The sequence below is a fragment of the Cyclopterus lumpus genome, chromosome 17, assembly GCF_009769545.1.
Source record: "Cyclopterus lumpus isolate fCycLum1 chromosome 17, fCycLum1.pri, whole genome shotgun sequence".
Classification (NCBI taxonomy): Eukaryota; Metazoa; Chordata; class Actinopteri; order Perciformes; family Cyclopteridae; genus Cyclopterus; species Cyclopterus lumpus.
The window spans coordinates 13,992,472-14,009,269 of NC_046982.1; the positions used below are offsets into that span (position 1 = coordinate 13,992,472).

Below are 16,798 nucleotides of genomic sequence, written 5' to 3' on the forward strand. Positions count from 1 at the left end.
AGGGAGTTGAAGGGGGAGAAGGTAGATGTCAAGATAGCGTATCTTTACTGAGATCTGGAGCGGTGCTCGGCTTAGCCGGGCAACGTGCTCATCGGGTGCTAATTCTACACGGAGACGTCGTATGATGGGGAGACATGCCTGACCAGGGAACCTGGAGTGGACGCTCCAAATGTCTCACTTTGTATTAGAATGAGTGGTTGTGTGCACTCACGTGACATTTGCTGTGATAACGTGTGAAAGTAGATTATTTAGAAAAGACAACTGTGACCAGTTTACATTCTCCACGGGAGAAAGAAAGTGCTGTTTTTTTGGAGAATTGTTTTCTTTTATGTTTAATTTTTCATATGTCATTTTCCACTTGAGCAACACAAAAGAAGTTCCCGTCGCGTCTGTTGATTGGCTTGGAGGCAAAAATACAAATATCTCAAAAACCTCGACAAATAAAACCTATACCCGCACGTCTATTACCTGTTAATAACTTTGAAAAACATGTTTGTTATTGTTGCAATTTGATTGACCTCGGATGTTTATGTTTTAAACATAGGGAAAATAAATGAGCGGCAACATAAACAGTAAGCAGTCTGTTTCCCCACAGCTTTTCTCACGGTAGGCTCAAAGAGAAAATACTTCAATACTTTGAGTTTTAATTAGGAACATTCAAGGTACATTACATAACCTGTTTACCTTGAGATGAATGTTGCTGTGCTTTGCAAGTGCTTATCTCATTGCTCTGAGAGTATATCCAATCAAGATGACCCTATATGCAACCCTACGGAGGCTGTTCTCTGCTGTGGATCCTCGTGTGCCGGGCTTTGCCTGTAGCGACATGATGGCAGTGCTGGGAGTACATCCATCGCTCCCAGCATTTGGTAACCTCGCTGAGGACAAAGAGGAGGTTGAGCATGACTCATGTTTGGCTCTTTGAATCGTTTCCCAGACCGACGCTGCTGCTGTTGCCCGGGCCTTCTCAGAGGAGGAAGAAAACTACATGTAGAGTTGTAGTTCTCTCACACCACAGAAGCGTCATCGTTGTATTCTTAAAGGATGTCTCCGTCCTTTTGGCTTTTCTGGTGGGAACCACTTATATGGTAAAAGATTATGTTCATCGCCATGGAGTGTGTGGATGTCTAATGGCAAGAGTGTCTCTGTGTTAAGGCTCCTGTCTCTGGTTCTGCAGACGTAACATGGAGGAGAAGAGCAATTCTTAGCAGTTGAGACCTGTGGCCCATACAGAGTAAAAAGATGAACAATTCCGTGTGGCAACTTAGTCAAAAATGTCAGTCAATTCTTTTTTTAATCTTTTTTTGTTGTTAGTAGGACCTGCCTTGTCATATTTCCAGCCAACTGGAGGCTGAATCAAACCAGCGTATTTCATCGATGTGACTGTGAATAAGCTGCAACCCCCCCCCTCATGAGTTAGACTGTATGGTGTACTGGTGACTTAAAACTAACCTTACCTTTGCTAATTAAAAATATGCTCTACTTTATGATGACAGTGGTTATTTCAAGACAAGAAACTAATATGCGTATGTAGAAATTACCTCCGATAAGTGTCGTCATTTAGTTTTCACATGTTTTGTGTTTCTGACTGAGAGTATCCAGATGTGGGTGTATTTCAGGGGCAGATATTGTGATTTTCTGACACCAGTTCTGCTCTACTGTTCACCATTTCTCTAACTATGAATGCTAGTTTGAAAGGGGTTGAAGAACTAGGCCTATTCAAAACTTTTTTTTCTGAAGTAAAACTATTAACTATTAATAGTAAAACTCTTAATACTCCACATTAAAAGCACTGCAGTCAAATTTACTTCAAGTGAAGAGTGAAAGAGAGGCATTACCAGCTCAACGTACATACATTTACGTAAAATCTGAATCTACAGTGTTACCATTGACATTTCTCTGTCAAGTAAATGTAGCACTAGAATGTTTTCTTCTGAAGTAGAGTAGTTTAGAGAGTTAGAGAGTTTCTTAATTTCTAAGTGCAATTTTCTTTTCAATCAACAAATGTCAATCAGTTTCCAGCCTAGATGGACAAGTTATCTTCCAGGATAGTCAACATCTGCCATAGAAAGCAAAACCTTGGCATCTTCCAGTCCCTCAAGAGAAGAGAACGGCCCAAGATCCTTATTTCAGCCCACGCACACCATTAGACCCTTGGAGTGAGTCTTTCCATGGTGGAGAAAGCTATGCTTCCCCTCCTCATATACATCCATCCATCAGTATGATCTGCTGGGCTTTATTCTGCACATCCTACTATCACATGTATGTGTGAGCAATCTATCTTATTATGTCAGGCTGTGCAGGGAGGTCCTTGGTCACTCTGTCTTGAAGCATTTCCTTGCAGATGTAAAGAGGACACATCTGGTGCTTCATTCGTCTGCCCCTCAGGGGCAATTGCCTTCAGCAACTCCGCCCTCTGAAAGGAGCTGTTTAAGCCCCTTAGAGACGAATGTGTCACTCACCTTCAGCTATGAACAAGTAGACGGAGCTACACTCGCAGCGCTGACAGAGTGAGAAAGGTTTGCTTTTTTTGATGTGTTGCAATTCAAGACAAGATACTGATGTCAGGTCAGATTTTGCTCTTAACGGTATGAACGGGTTGAACTATCCAGCCTTGTGTCAAAGACGGCTGTACTACAATGACGCTAAGAGGTTTTTCTTGTCGCGCGGTAATGTAACACTTGTGCATCATTTGAATGTGCAGATCTTTTAAACTCTTGATTGTTGACAGAGTGAGGTTACTTATTAATAGACCTATGAACAACATTTAATTTCAGCCACATTTTGCTGCTGAAAACTCTGCAGGATGCGAATGATGCTATTGAGTTGAGCTGAACAAAGATCCCTGTGAAACAGTGCAGTCTCTCACCATGCCGTAAACGATTCAAGCTGTTTTGGATTACTCTGTGGCAGACATTTCCCATGATCTTCAGCGCTATTGTGACAATGCTGCAGAAACAATATATATTTCAGTGAGGAATTTAAAGTCATAGAGATGTAAGAACACCTTTTAAATTAATAATAAAAAAATGTAATTACATTTTTTGGTCAAATCAAAAAATTGGTTCAGTGGGCTTTACAATCTGTACAACATACAACACCCTTTGTACCAGGACCCTCGTATTGGAGCCCGGACAACTGAGGCGGTAAACTGTGTAAACAGTTGTTTTTTTACACATCCAGTGCAACATTATTTGTGTGAATTGAATATAAATTCCCTCTAATTCCCCAATTCCTGAGGGACATATCTGTATCTATAGCCACCAAATGCTCCACCATGTTCCTCAGCCAGCTGCTAACTGTGTCTGTCTGTCATGTGGTGCTGAGCAGGTAGGTTACTGTGGGTGTTTAGAGCTTTTTCACAAAACATAGCTGACTGCTGTGGCTCAAAACAATGCTATGAGAGCGGTTAGAGTGAAACTTAGCGTAAATATATATGCTGGACAGCTATGAACTTCCTCTTCACTGATTTATGTAAACACAAGATCCATTTATACGGTGAAGAGTTAACGATGCACAACCAGGGCGCTCCGTGCATTAACATAAAGCAAAGTCAGAGCACATAAGCAACGGCCTGTGTCGATAATGCAGTTAAAACAAAAGAGCCGATCCGTCATTGTCCTGCCACACTCCACTGCTCTAAGTGTGTTTCAGAGGAAAGTGATGAGTCGGCACTCTCACTGGACTGTTTGCTCTTCGGCAAGTGTACAGCCTGCTTTGTTGTTGTGGTTGGCTCACTTCCACCGACTGCACACTCCTGCTTTCTGTTTCTCACTTACACTCTCCCGAGCAGCAGAAGGTGATAACAGTAGAGTGTACATATGGCATGTCTTTGTGGGTTTTTTACGCAACGTGTTCTGCTGGCGGCATTATGTAAGGAGGATGTTTGGCAGTGGGGATTGTTTACTATAATAACCATCACTGTGACAAAATGTGTGTTGTGTTTACCACAAAGGTCAGACAACTGGGTATTTTTTATTAGGACTTTACATGCCACAGCCACGTCACCAAATTAACCAAAACAATCCGAACATCCAATGGTTTATATTACAGTCAGAACCAAAGTGGTGGACCGACCAACAGACTGACATCGCTATCCCAGCATGGCTAAAAAATATAGCGGAAGTAAAAGACTTCTTTGACACGTAACTGCAGAGAAATGTAAATGTTCCACCTGTCGGTTGAATCACTGCAACGTCCTCCTCCTCGGATGCTTTTGTTTTTTATAGTTTATTAGCTGCTGGAATGTTTTACCAGATGGTAATATTATATTAGTATATAAAGAAATGTATCAATGTCATACATTTCAATTTGGGGGCCATGCTGTGGACTTATGCTATTCTTCACATCTATTACATCTTAGGAAGCAGAGCGGACTTCCACCATTTGGAAGGTCGGTGGTTCATCCCTGGCCCTGCAGACTACATCTAGAAGTGTCCTTGGGCAAGATACTGAATCCAAAGTGTGCATGTGTATTTGCTCCCGCTGATGTTTTGTAAAGCGCTTTGAGCTCTATAAATGCAGTCCATTTATCAGCTCACGATACATATATAACATTAAATGCAATACAACTCATTCACTGCTAATGTACATGGTATCACTGCTATGAACAATTTCAATTTCCCCTCTCTGGGGATAATGCTTTGGTTTTGCGGCCTCAAACCATTTGAGTTCACTCTTGCCCCTTTCCACATTTCAACAAGAGCACAACAGCCAGAAACACAACACCAAACAGATGCTAATAATAATACTCTGTATCTGCTGGATGATAAAATAAGCAATAGTTTGCTACAACATTCACCATATAGGTGACATCACTTTATAGGGTAATAATATGTCAGAGTTGTGTTTACAGCATGTTGCTCCGCCCCATCTTGGCTGAAAATAAATTAGTGTGGTTTCAACATTGTTAAAAAACAGACTGAAAATATTCCTTCCCTTTGATGTTGCCTGCTTCCTTGCCAAGAACAATGCCGTCTATAAGTTTCTTCTTCTTGCTCTTTGATCAAACTGTACTCTGAGTTGCTTTGTGTTTCTTCCTCACTCACCACTCTCTTCTTTTTTTATGTCTCCTTTCATTACAGTCGATCAATGACAGAACAGGTTGTGTTTCAATGAGATCTCTGACTTCTTTCTGAACCCGAAGACATATAACAATATCTCCTAATATGTATTTATTCTCAATAATGCTACCAGTGTAATGAAGTGAGCTCACAGTCATACTGATTATGGTTCATTTATTTCATTTTATTTCTTGTTCTTGGTTAATAAATGTCTGAATATAGGTAAATAATCCAATATTTGGAAAGATATCATCTATGGCTAGTAGAGGAAGCAGACTTTTCCTTTCAGAATACGACAGACATGCCGTCACAATTCATATCATTCAGTTTTTTGAGGAAAATCTATATAGACTTGCTTCTGAATACACTCTGACAGCTACGATTTTCAAATGTCCTTCCAGCAGTAAAGGTTAATTTGCCCGATAACACAAATGAGTCTGAGCCCTGCCAAGCCTTAATTCATTGGAAAATGCTGATTAAAATATTAGCATATAAAAAGATGAATGACCTCAAAGATACGCAGATAAAAGCAGTCAAAAGTGGTTGTGTTAGGTCGACCACCGAGATGAAACTCTTTTGATTGAAAATACGTTTTCAGCCAGTTGCTGCACAACTGGGACATGTTGTGATGGAGATAAGTGATTAATGTGCTAAATATATGGATTGAAAAAATACTGTATTGTCTGATAAATAAGCAAATCAGTTTTTGGAGAGAACCCATGTCATCAAATTTAAAGCATATTTGACTTTCCAAAATCAAGATAATACTCCCAGCAGTCACATCCATCTATCTTTTACTGATGTCTTTGTGTCACTCACCCTGGTGACTAAGTGGAGCCTTTTAATATGATTTAAGAACCAAAAGAAGAAAACACTCTGGGGAGCTCTCTTGTTGGTCTCCCATCAAACCACCTATAGTCTCCAAAAACACAAAGTTGAGGTAACACCATATGTGTCACACAACTGAAAATAGAAATAGTAGTGAAGCTGTGAAAAAGACAAACTGGCCACATTTGCCAAAAATCCACTTACAGGGTTGTGCTGAAATGATGCACGACTTATTTTGTCATAGCCTACATATTCTTAAACTCTGCGTTATAGTGTTATTCTTTTTTGCAGACCCAATGGTCTTGTTTTGAGAGAAAAAATTGAAACGATATTCAGTTTTGTTTTCCTTCATTAATGAAGGAATGCTTCAGCTACTAGGCATCCGAGAAAATGCCCAAATAATGTCAATATCTTTGCTTTTGTGACGTAACCGAAGGTCATACAGCCAACGCCGAGACGAAACATTCCTTCCACTTGGTTTACCTGCTCAGGTAATATCATGTGACTGCTGCTGTATCCATGGCAATGAACCCCTGCAGATGCCCTCGACCCTGGCTCTTCTGACAGGCTGATTAGCATGCATGGATGAGGCCTGAGCTCTGGTCCTGTCAGCTCCTGGCATGGGCTCTTGCTCACCCCTGCAGAAGACCCAGCTGGCAGTATGCCTCCCTCCCATCACGCTCATGCCTGCTGAATTCCACATGACTGGAATCGTCCTCCAGGACCCAGAGACCGTGCTCCTGTACAGTGGATGTCCGTGCCAGAATGTCTCAGTGAATCACATGCAATGATGGCATCTTTCTTAGCAGAACCTCTAAATATGCAACCGAAAGATCATCCCTTGACATGTGGTCCTGTTATAAAAGCTGACACTATTTTATTTCATCATGTTTCCTCCAGTCTCTCAGGGCGCGCTCTTTTCTTTATTTCCCATATCCTTTGCCATTCTGAAAGTCACGCATTTTGACGGTGCAGCTTACAAAGACGTCAGCTGACAAAACAAATGCTATGTACAAACCCGTCAGCTGTCACTTCTACCCTCTCATTTGATTCTTCACTGCCTCTGTACCAGCCCTCCATCCCAGATAAAAACGAGGTATTATAAAACGGTTGCCATGGCGACCCAGTCTGAACAGGCTCCACATTAAGGCAGCAGAATAGGAAATGACAGATGCAATATTTTACATTAAAGAAAACAGCTTTTTCTCTCGTCAGCGCACGGTCTGATCAGCAGTTGCGTTAAAATGACCCTGAAAGCGGGTCTGTGAGGCTTCGTGCTGTGGTCTGTAAAGCTGCATTGGGACTATTTGCTTCTTGCTCCAGCGAGGTGGTTCAATGGTATTTACCGCCTCATTTGGTCTTTGTTGTTTCTCCCTGAAGAGATGACCTATATTATCTAGAATGGGAGATCAAAGAAGGCTTTCTTGAGATGAAGCTAGCATCTTACAAACCCAGAGATTTAGCTCTGTTTGCACAACTGGCTCTCTGCAGTGCAAAATGTGGCCATGGAGCTAAACAGTGGGAAACTGCTTCTTTGTTCAGCCGACAGGATTCATGATCCCGCAGTTTAGGAGCAATAAAGCTTTTGATGTTGACGATTGTAATTGTCTTTTTCTTTTTAGATAATATACACTCTGCTCATCGCTATCTATTATCCTCTTCATAGGCATCTTCAGAGAAGGGAGTGGAAATTTAGAAAGTGTTTACTTTTTTGGCAAACTTCAGCGCAACCTCGGTCTTAAAGGAGATGTCCAAGTTCTCTATGCAGGGCAATCTTCCATTACGTTTTCCATATTTTACCCATGAGTTCCCATTAGTTTTACCAGCAAATAATATGTGAGGTAATGCTGGCCTCTATTCCTGTGCAGGTCTTTGGTTGCCCATTCATCAGTCATTTCTATTGTGGAACTGAAACAAGGTCACCAGTGGAAACTGGCTACCTGCTGGGAGCAAGTGTCCACCTGCTGCTCTGCACTCCCACTCGTGCACCCTCTCCTAATCCTTTGTCCTTGGTAACCAAACTTCTGGGTCATGTGCACAACTGGGTGTCTCGTTCCATTTCCAGTGCTCCGCGTGATGTCAGAGACCATGGCGGCCGGACATAGAAATGGATGGACCAGGAATGCCCATATGTCTTATCTCATTGGATACAACTTGACACTGCAGATTGATCGTAATGGCCATTTATAAAAAATAGGTATTCTCTCTACAGTAGCAGACAATGGTGCAGATGATGCTTACAGTGGGAAACTGGCGTGATTTATGAGGAGGTCCTCCATTCCATTGTTTGAGTTGCCATTGTTCAAGATAATGAACATGGTGCAGCTATAGTCCAAAACTGAAGGTCAATAAATTGATGTGTGTTCGTTAAATCATTATTAATAGCATTCTGGCTTAGTGAAGGAGACTACTTATTTCTTCCTGACCCTGTTTTGTGCACTGATATCATCTGTTGTGATTTATGCAGGAGGATGCATGGCGTTTGATCATGTGATCCTTTGGGGAATTCATGGAGTTCTAACGAATAATCCATGTTGTAAAATAGATCAGGTATAACAAATGGGTTCTATTAAAGGATAAGTGTGAATAAAACCAGCAATAAACTGATCTCACTGAGAAGTTGTGTGTGTGTTTCTGACACATCGTAATCTTCTGTGCTATAGAGCTCCATTGATAATGCAATGCTCACTAGCAGCAAATGTGTATCAATCTGCAGCTGAAAATAGTCCCTTATTAATATACAATCTATTCCTGTTAGAGAGACATTTTCTAAAACTACAATGCCCAACAGTTAATGTATCAGCCTACTTTATAAATTAACATGTGTGACTTCTTGTTCAAGCTTCAGTTGGTGCCTTACAGACGGGGTAGTAGTAACCATTTGAGAGATGGGCCGATGCATTGTTGGGTTTTAGTCTTTTCATGGGCTTTGTTGACATAAGGAAAATATATGCCAGCCTCTTTCTGAGGGCACTGATTGCACATCTAATTAGACAGGAGGCACATTTTTCACTCCTCAATTACTCATACAAGATTGGTTGTTTCCAGTTAAACTTATGGCCCATCACCTCCCTCAAATCTGTAAAAGCTCTCAGCTGCTGTGGCTTTATTTCTAAGGCCTCTGAAGGAAGCACCACTTTTATCTCTTCTACTGCAAAAACCTCTGACTCCTGCAGCAAATAAGACGTAATGATGAAAAAGTGTCCCGGAGGGAGTTGATCTCTCACTGAGGCCCATATCTCAAGTTTCCACATCCCCAATTAGCCAGTACAGCCCAAGCTGAAGAAATGAAATGAACCCCCTGCAGCCCCTGATGCTGCTTCATATATATACTATATATATATATATATTCATAGCTGAAGAAATGAACCCCCTGCAGCCCCTGAGGCTGCTTCATATATATACTGTATATATATATATATATATATATATATATATATATATATATATATATATTAGCTATTATTGCACATAGAAAGAGTGTCTGACAAGTAAAGGAAGCCAGGGGGCAAAATGAAGGCCGCCTCCTGTGCTCTGGCTGTGCAGATTTAAGGAGGAGATCTACTGGAACTATTTTTGACAGTACAGTATTTGTGAGCTCTACCATGGTGCACCGTCCCCTGGGAGCATGGATGTGTGAGGGATGATCTTCTTTTCTTTCTTTTTAAAGCATCAATAAATGGTATAGGAGCCAAACTGTTTATCAGACATATCATACAAGACGGACAGGACTGGAGACAGGTGTTTTAAATAACTGTGACAGATGATCACTGAGGTTTAAATTTAATTATTTAATTACTGCTGCCGTGTGGATGGGAATTCCCCTCACAATTAAAAAATACCCAGTATTAGGAATGTGTGACATAAAAAAAAAGCTCAGAATCTCTACTGTGGCTCCCTCTCTGTCACTCGCCCGTCTTTTCCCTTTTTTTTACATTGCCTTTCTTTCTCTTTCCATGACTGAGAATGCCCACATCATCACCATGCACTAGGTGAGTTTAATACCTGGGGATGTCTCAATAAGAAATTATTAAGTATTTGAGGGTAAAGTCATTAGGGAAAGTTGGAAAGTCTGTAGAAAGTCATGCTAATCTCCTAATGAGTCTGCAATCCAGCTCCATTCACCTGTCGGTCACGGAAACTATACTTCACATAACAATGAGATGGCAATAACGTGAATACTTCACAACACCTGCATTTTTCCCATTACATACTTCTTTCTCCAATGCCATACATCCTCTTTAATGTATTAACTTCATTAATAAGCAGAACAGGTGTCTTTGGCACAGAGCACATTAACCAATGTCAACAAAGATCAATTTTAGGAAGCTCACATTGAATCCAAGACCTCGTTTTGTGGGCGGTGAAATTGAATCAGACCTTGTTTGAAATACTGAGGAAGTAGTAAATATGTCACGTGAGTGTGCTCTCAAACTGATTAAGTGATTGGAATCAAGATATGCAGGGTTATCTTGAATATGAGATTGGGGGATTTATGCCGAGATGATGTGACTAAGGGTGTCGACTTGTATGCTTGGGTTTGGGCTTTGCATTTATTTCCAAATGTATATTTAGAAAGTATAATATTCAAATTATACAGTAAAAATAGCCTATTTGGCACCAAGCTGCTTATCCACAGCTACTTTAAATGAGTGAGATGCGGGTATAAGGTATGAGGTCTCCACATGTGCAACCACTTGGCCTATATTCAGTTGAGTATATAATATTGTATTTCTACAAACTGTGAACCAATCTTAGTCAATGATGTTGGAATACGTGCTGCTGTCTTTCTCTCCAGGATATTACAACAACATATTTTGCAGTATTTGTTCGCAGTAAGAGAGTTCAAAGAAATATTAAGTCCCGTCAGCTCAGAAACATCTGTTGTCAGTTCATTCCTATATTGCATGAGCTTAGAGCTATACTGAAAGCTGCTCCAGACCTCCAGACCAACGTGGTTGACACATCGGATTAAAGACAGCTCTTTAAACCCCAGGATTATTCCCCATGACCGTGTATACTTTGACTCCCTACTGCAGCATGCACACTTCAATTCTTCTGTGTTCCTTTCCTCTAATTTATGCCATAAACGTGATATATTTCTGGGTCATAAATTCGTAGTCAGCTCTCTGGAGAATCAGCTAGCTTTGTAATACATGCTCCCCCTCCTGCCATGTGTGTAGCTGCTGCCTCTGTCCCCTGTCTCACAACACTGAGACACATCTGGACTCTGTCATATTTTATTTAGTTAAACATGGGGACTCAGCATACAAGCAATTATAGCAATGCAACCCAGGTGAGAAAGGTACGGAGAGGAAGGTGAATGTTGTAAGAGATGATTAATTTTGTGTTTTTAAATTGTGCCTTTCTCTGACCTCACCTAAACTCTATATGCAATTATTGTTATTATTTTATTAATGCATTGTATTCTCCATCTAATTCTCACAGCGATGCATATGCAGGAGCCTGTGCATGTACTTTATCATTGCTGCCATAGAAAATTACGAGATCATAGTGCAGCAATTATAGACTGTGGCCAAAATGCAACTGACATTCGTATAATAGGCGATTATTAGTTTAAATCAGCAGGTTATTCATAATTGTGTGTCCGAACATGTAAGTAAATAAGGATCTGGAAGGGTGTAACGCACAGTATGATACATGTCCTCAGCAACCCTCCTTTTTCACGTTGCCCAATAATCACCACCAATGGAAATGCAGTTGGCCCGCCCCTGCCGGTCTATTGTGAGTACGCGTTTCACTGGAGACCACTCTTCCAGGCTCCGCACCAAAGTGGCGCACCACGACATGCACAGCTGAACGAGGAGTGCGCCTTTGAAGATGCTTGGTTGTCGAGACACAATTTCTGGTAATGTTGTTTTATGATTTCATGATGTTGTACCTCCTGCGTCTTAACGCACAACTGAATATCCGAGCTCCTTTTTGTGTTTAGTCTGATTCCACATCGACTCCTAACAGAATGTATCGAGGTAGAGAGAAGGGTTTGGGAAGTCTAGAATTGTGTAACAGAATAGGTTTAGTTGTTTTGATCTAGAATACATTGACGGACAAGAGTTTTGATGTCAGGGTGGCGTTAGTGTATATCCGTGAGATTAACATAATGAATGCTGTTGCAGTTTATGGTGATATATCGCTCTGTCTTGGATATTTGATTGGCTGCATATTTCCAATATGCGATACACAGAAAGTGAAAAAGGTGGTGGAATGAGCAATATTTCCAAAGGCGGGTCTATTTATCCAGTTCAACTTTTTCACGACATTGACGTTGCATTTAAATACCGATTGGTGATGAGTGAACTGACCGGCATCGTGCGTTTAGATAAAGGTGTGTAATTATTACCACACAGCTCAACCGTTATGAAAGAATGGGCTTCGTCAGGCCGCGGAAGAGCTGTGGATGTTTGTCATCTTGTCTGCACCTTGTGAGCTTCCACAAAAAAAAAAAAAAACACAGTGTTTGGTTTGGTGCTGGAGCGAGATGCGTCGCTGGGGCTCTGGCTATTTTCAGGGGCATCTCCAACCTCCACAGCACATCGTATTTTGCTTCACGGAGCTTTTTTTTTTTTTTTCTTCTTCTTCTTCTCCAACAGAAGGGAAACAGATGCGCTGTAATGTCAACAGTCGATTACTCATGCAACATTGCGCGAAAATATGCGCCCCCGCAGCTTGGACGGACTGAGCGTCGACACCGGCCTCCTCTCCATCCTGCCAGACGAGCAGCTTCTTTAGGGAGACATAACCGAGGAGTTGGCGGCTTCCTGTTCAGCACCGCAGACAGAGACACGGTCCGACTCGTCCACACCCACTTCTGGTCCACGCTACAGCTGCCCTTCTCCTTTCAAGCGGAGACACAGGTCCGCCTACGCGCTATCAGTTTTAGAGCAGTTTGACGCGCTCTCGCCCGGGAGACATTCGAGTGCTTACTGGAGGCGATATACAGAGAAAGTCGTTATAAACGGCAGCCGAGTACCGGTGGGTTGTTTGCTGTGGCTCAGGTGCAGAGCCCTGTGCTCTACTTTCCGTGGGAACTGCCTGTAATAACTTGGATCATAAAGGGATGTCAAGCACTGTTAGGGTTGAGAGAGCAACACCCAGAGCAACCTATAAAAACGTATTTTTAATTGCTTCTCTGAAAGGAATTTGTGGAATAAGTTATTCATGAACATAAGCCCTAAGTCATACACAATTAGGCGTGATTAGTCAAATTAAATACCTTGCTATCAGCACAATCAAGGAGGGAATGCTATAGTCTCTCTAATTAATCAGCCTTGTCTTCCGATTATCATTCACCACATGTGGTTGGAACTCATCAGCTGATGTCTGCAATCATGATTAGTGTTTGTGCATTCATTGCCCTTTGGACTGAAGCTCCATATTGTGCTGCATGATCATAAAACAACGGCAAACATCTTACGTGCATGGCCCGGAACGTGTTGGTGTGTAAACAAATGGATCGTGGCTCATATTTGCCCTTTGTGAGGTGCTGTATATGTGAAGGGCGCTGTCATCTTGAAGCGCGGCCGTGTTTGGTTGATGGTGAAGTGGATTTGGGTGGAGAGCGGGAGATGGGAGAGTGTGGGTAGGAGAGGTTGGTGCGAGAGAGGAGAGGCAGAATGAGATGGAGAGTGGGAGCGAGAGTGAGGTGGAGAGAACATGCCCGCTGGCCTCCTGTCTGGACACATTACATTTTCATAGGCTGATATCGCACCGGCACAGCTGAATATAGATAAATAGTACTCCTCGTCCTCCACTGTCAAGTTGGGTATTTGTCTCTCTTTCTCTTACATCATTGTATTTATAGATCCAGCATCAGCATCAGCAGATGGATGTTATCTGTTGGTTTATTGACCATCTGATGACTAATATTACATCTGCCTTTGGTGCATAGGAGCAGTGTATAGTCTACCTCAATCTCAGATACAGGGCCGGATTTATTCGCTCGTGGATCCTGGAACGCCTCCCCTTTTCTTTCAACCCTTTTTGTCCCAGAAAATATTCCCACGCTGGAATATTAAAGCCCCTGAAACCTTAACTTCAAGTATTTCTCTTCGACATAAAATATTCATGATAAAAAAGTAAAAAGAAAAAAAAAAAAAACAACAAACAGGAGTTGTTGAAAGTTTAAACTCTTCAAAAACTGCTCCACGCCTGTGTGGTTATTGTTTTATCCGATTTGGTTGACAAACAACCCGCTAACTGTCAATCAGATTTGTATTAAAATGTTGCTAAACCCTGCATTGGTGCCCAGAAGTACGTGCCATTGTGTTTTTCCAACTGAGTCTCTATACCATGTCAAACAGTAAGAGGAGCAAACCAAAAAATGAAATATGGAAATAGTCTCTCAGAAATATGTCTGTTAATGTTGGACCCCAGCACTATTGTGAGAAGCTGACTGAGAAAATAGGTTCTCAAGGCATCAAAAGTTACCAGAACTAGATCTGTATGCCATAAATCGCTAGACATAATTGTCTAAAAGTGAACCTGGCACCTCCGTGGTCCCTGAGGGTTAGTTGCCATCTTTGACTGGTTGATAATCCTTGTATGTATAATAAATCTGGATTACATGTGTAATCTCAGGGAAATGAACATATTCACTCCGTGGCTCTAAATGTCTAAACATTTTTCTTATAATTCTCAAATCATTAAACAAATGCTCTCTCTTTTCTCTTTTCTCTTTTCAGGTTGAGTGACAAGCCTGCGGTCCAATCGTCACCATGATAGCCACTGGGGGCCTGCTCCGCATGAACAGGCGCCAGGATTCCCTCCGCTCTAAAAACCGGGCGGAAAACAAAAGGAAGCGGAAATCCAAGAAAAGGAAGAAGAACGATGTGGTGGTGGTGAAGGGGAAGCTCAACTTCTGCTCCCCTGCCGGTTTTGTGGCAGCTGTGGGAGTTATCGTTCTCATGGTGGGGATTTCCATGGCGGTGCTGGGCTACTGGCCCAGCCAAAGCCAGCAGCAGTACCAGGAGCGCCGCAGAACTGGAGGATACCAATCCAACAGGATGAGCTACTCCAAAAGTCTGCCTGTTTCCTCTAACTTGACCCACAATAAGCCTCCCTCTGGACAGAACGGTTCATTCAACCAGAGCCGTTCTAACAGCAGCGCCCCTGACCCCTCCCCTCACTGTGGCTTCCTGTGCGACTTCCTGAATAATTACCTGTACTCAGACAATCTGAAAGTCTTTGGGCCGCTGGTGATGGGAATCGGCATTTTCCTCTTCATCTGCGCCAATGCAGTCCTCCATGAAAACCGAGACAAGAAAACCAAAATCATCAACCTGAGGGATATCTACTCCACAGTTATAGATCTACACAGCATACGGTCGAAGGAGTACTCGCCCCTCAACGGTTTGGTGAACTACACTCAGTCGAGGAGTGCTGAGGTCCAGTCGGGCTCGTTTCCTGCAAGTGGGACGCTTACTCGCAGCTCCTGGCCCTCCACTGGCCTCGGTTTGCAGGGTGAGTCAGGCGGCGATGACATTTTCAGACGCCCGTCGTTGGCCAGCAGGCCTCGGAGCTGGTCCCGAGATGTCCAGACATTCACGGACACCGTCTACAGCATCTACAAAGACTATAGCAATAGCAGCGAGCAGGCCCCACAGCCCCGGCCGCCCCGGCAGTGGGAGACCACCTCCATCGTCACCTCCTCTGTAAACGCGTTCACCCTCCCTGTGATCAAACTGAACAACTGTGAGGTGGAGGAGTCTGAGAGAGCAGAAGCAGAGGGACGCTCAGAGGAAGGGGTCGTCATTGAGGCTGCAGCTGAAACCATTAGCAAGGAAGGACAAACCAGTGGCGGCCCGACGGTTGGTACTGACGCCGAGGAGAAGGACGCCTCAGCGACGGATTCCCCCCGTGCTCATCAGAGCCTCGAGGACATAACCACAGGCACAGCTGACCAACAAGGGGCGCAACAGGCTCAGCCTCAGCCACCTTGGACCCAGCTGTTTCCTCCATCACCTGTTGCCAGGGCAATGGGTTCACGGATGTCGCTCAACTCCCTCACAGATCAGCCCAGGTCTGCACGCCGCTGCAGCCTGTCTGTGTCTGTGGGTCGTCAAGGCGACAGAGCCAGGCGCTTCAGCTGCCCCCGTCTGGAGCGCTCCAACAGTAAGGGCTACATCAAACTGGCTGATCTGGGGGGCGAGTCCTTCGAAGCCCCCGACACGGACACTTCTTTAGTGGCAACCGAACAGGAAGTAGCAACAGACGCAGCAGCAGCAGCAGCGGGGGAAGAAGCTCAAGGAGAGGACAATCTGGTGACATCCATCACCGCTGCAGAATCCTAGACTTTTTGCTGAAGAGCCTTTGAAAACTCTTTGATGTCTTCTTCTTTGCTTCGCACCTTCTTCTCTGACTGCTGATGTGAAGCTGGCCATCACAGAGTAATGGACATCTGCAGAGTAAGGACTATTAAAACAGCCATGAATACACAAGAGCAAGGCTCTTTATAAATACCACATCCACAGCTCAATATTCAGATGTAATTTTTCTATTTTTTCAATGTAGCAAGAGCAATACTAAAGACTTGTAAGAAGATTTAGTAAAGATTTGTAACAAAAAAAGAAAATCTGATCTGATGAGTTTAAATGTTTCTTTTGTATAACAGTAGGGCAAACAATGTAGCCTGTAGAATTGCCAAAACTGTCACTGAGAACTATTGTCTGACATGTTGTACTGTAGCATTGAAATATGCCACAGAAAAATAAATAGTCTAGAATTGTTTCTCTACATCGTTATGTGAATACCACGTGAATAGGTGAACTGAATTGAATCTCAGGTAGACGTTTGGTTTAGGATCAGGACCTTGAGGACAGGGTCTTCCCTGTGCACACTTGTTTATATGAAACATTTATGGTTGAATAAACTTGACTGTAACACTCCTC

The 16,798-nt window shown here is 42.8% G+C and overlaps 1 protein-coding gene across 1 annotated transcript; it reads left to right on the plus strand.

The window, feature by feature from the left end:
• The first annotated feature begins 11,661 nt into the window (after window positions 1–11,661).
• Window positions 11,662–16,798, plus strand: LOC117747032 (transmembrane protein 200C). The gene is made up of 2 exons (XM_034556418.1): window positions 11,662–11,760; window positions 14,594–16,798. Exon 2 carries the CDS (start codon window positions 14,627–14,629, stop codon window positions 16,199–16,201), a length of 1,575 nt encoding a protein of 524 aa, XP_034412309.1. The 5' UTR covers window positions 11,662–11,760; window positions 14,594–14,626; the 3' UTR covers window positions 16,202–16,798.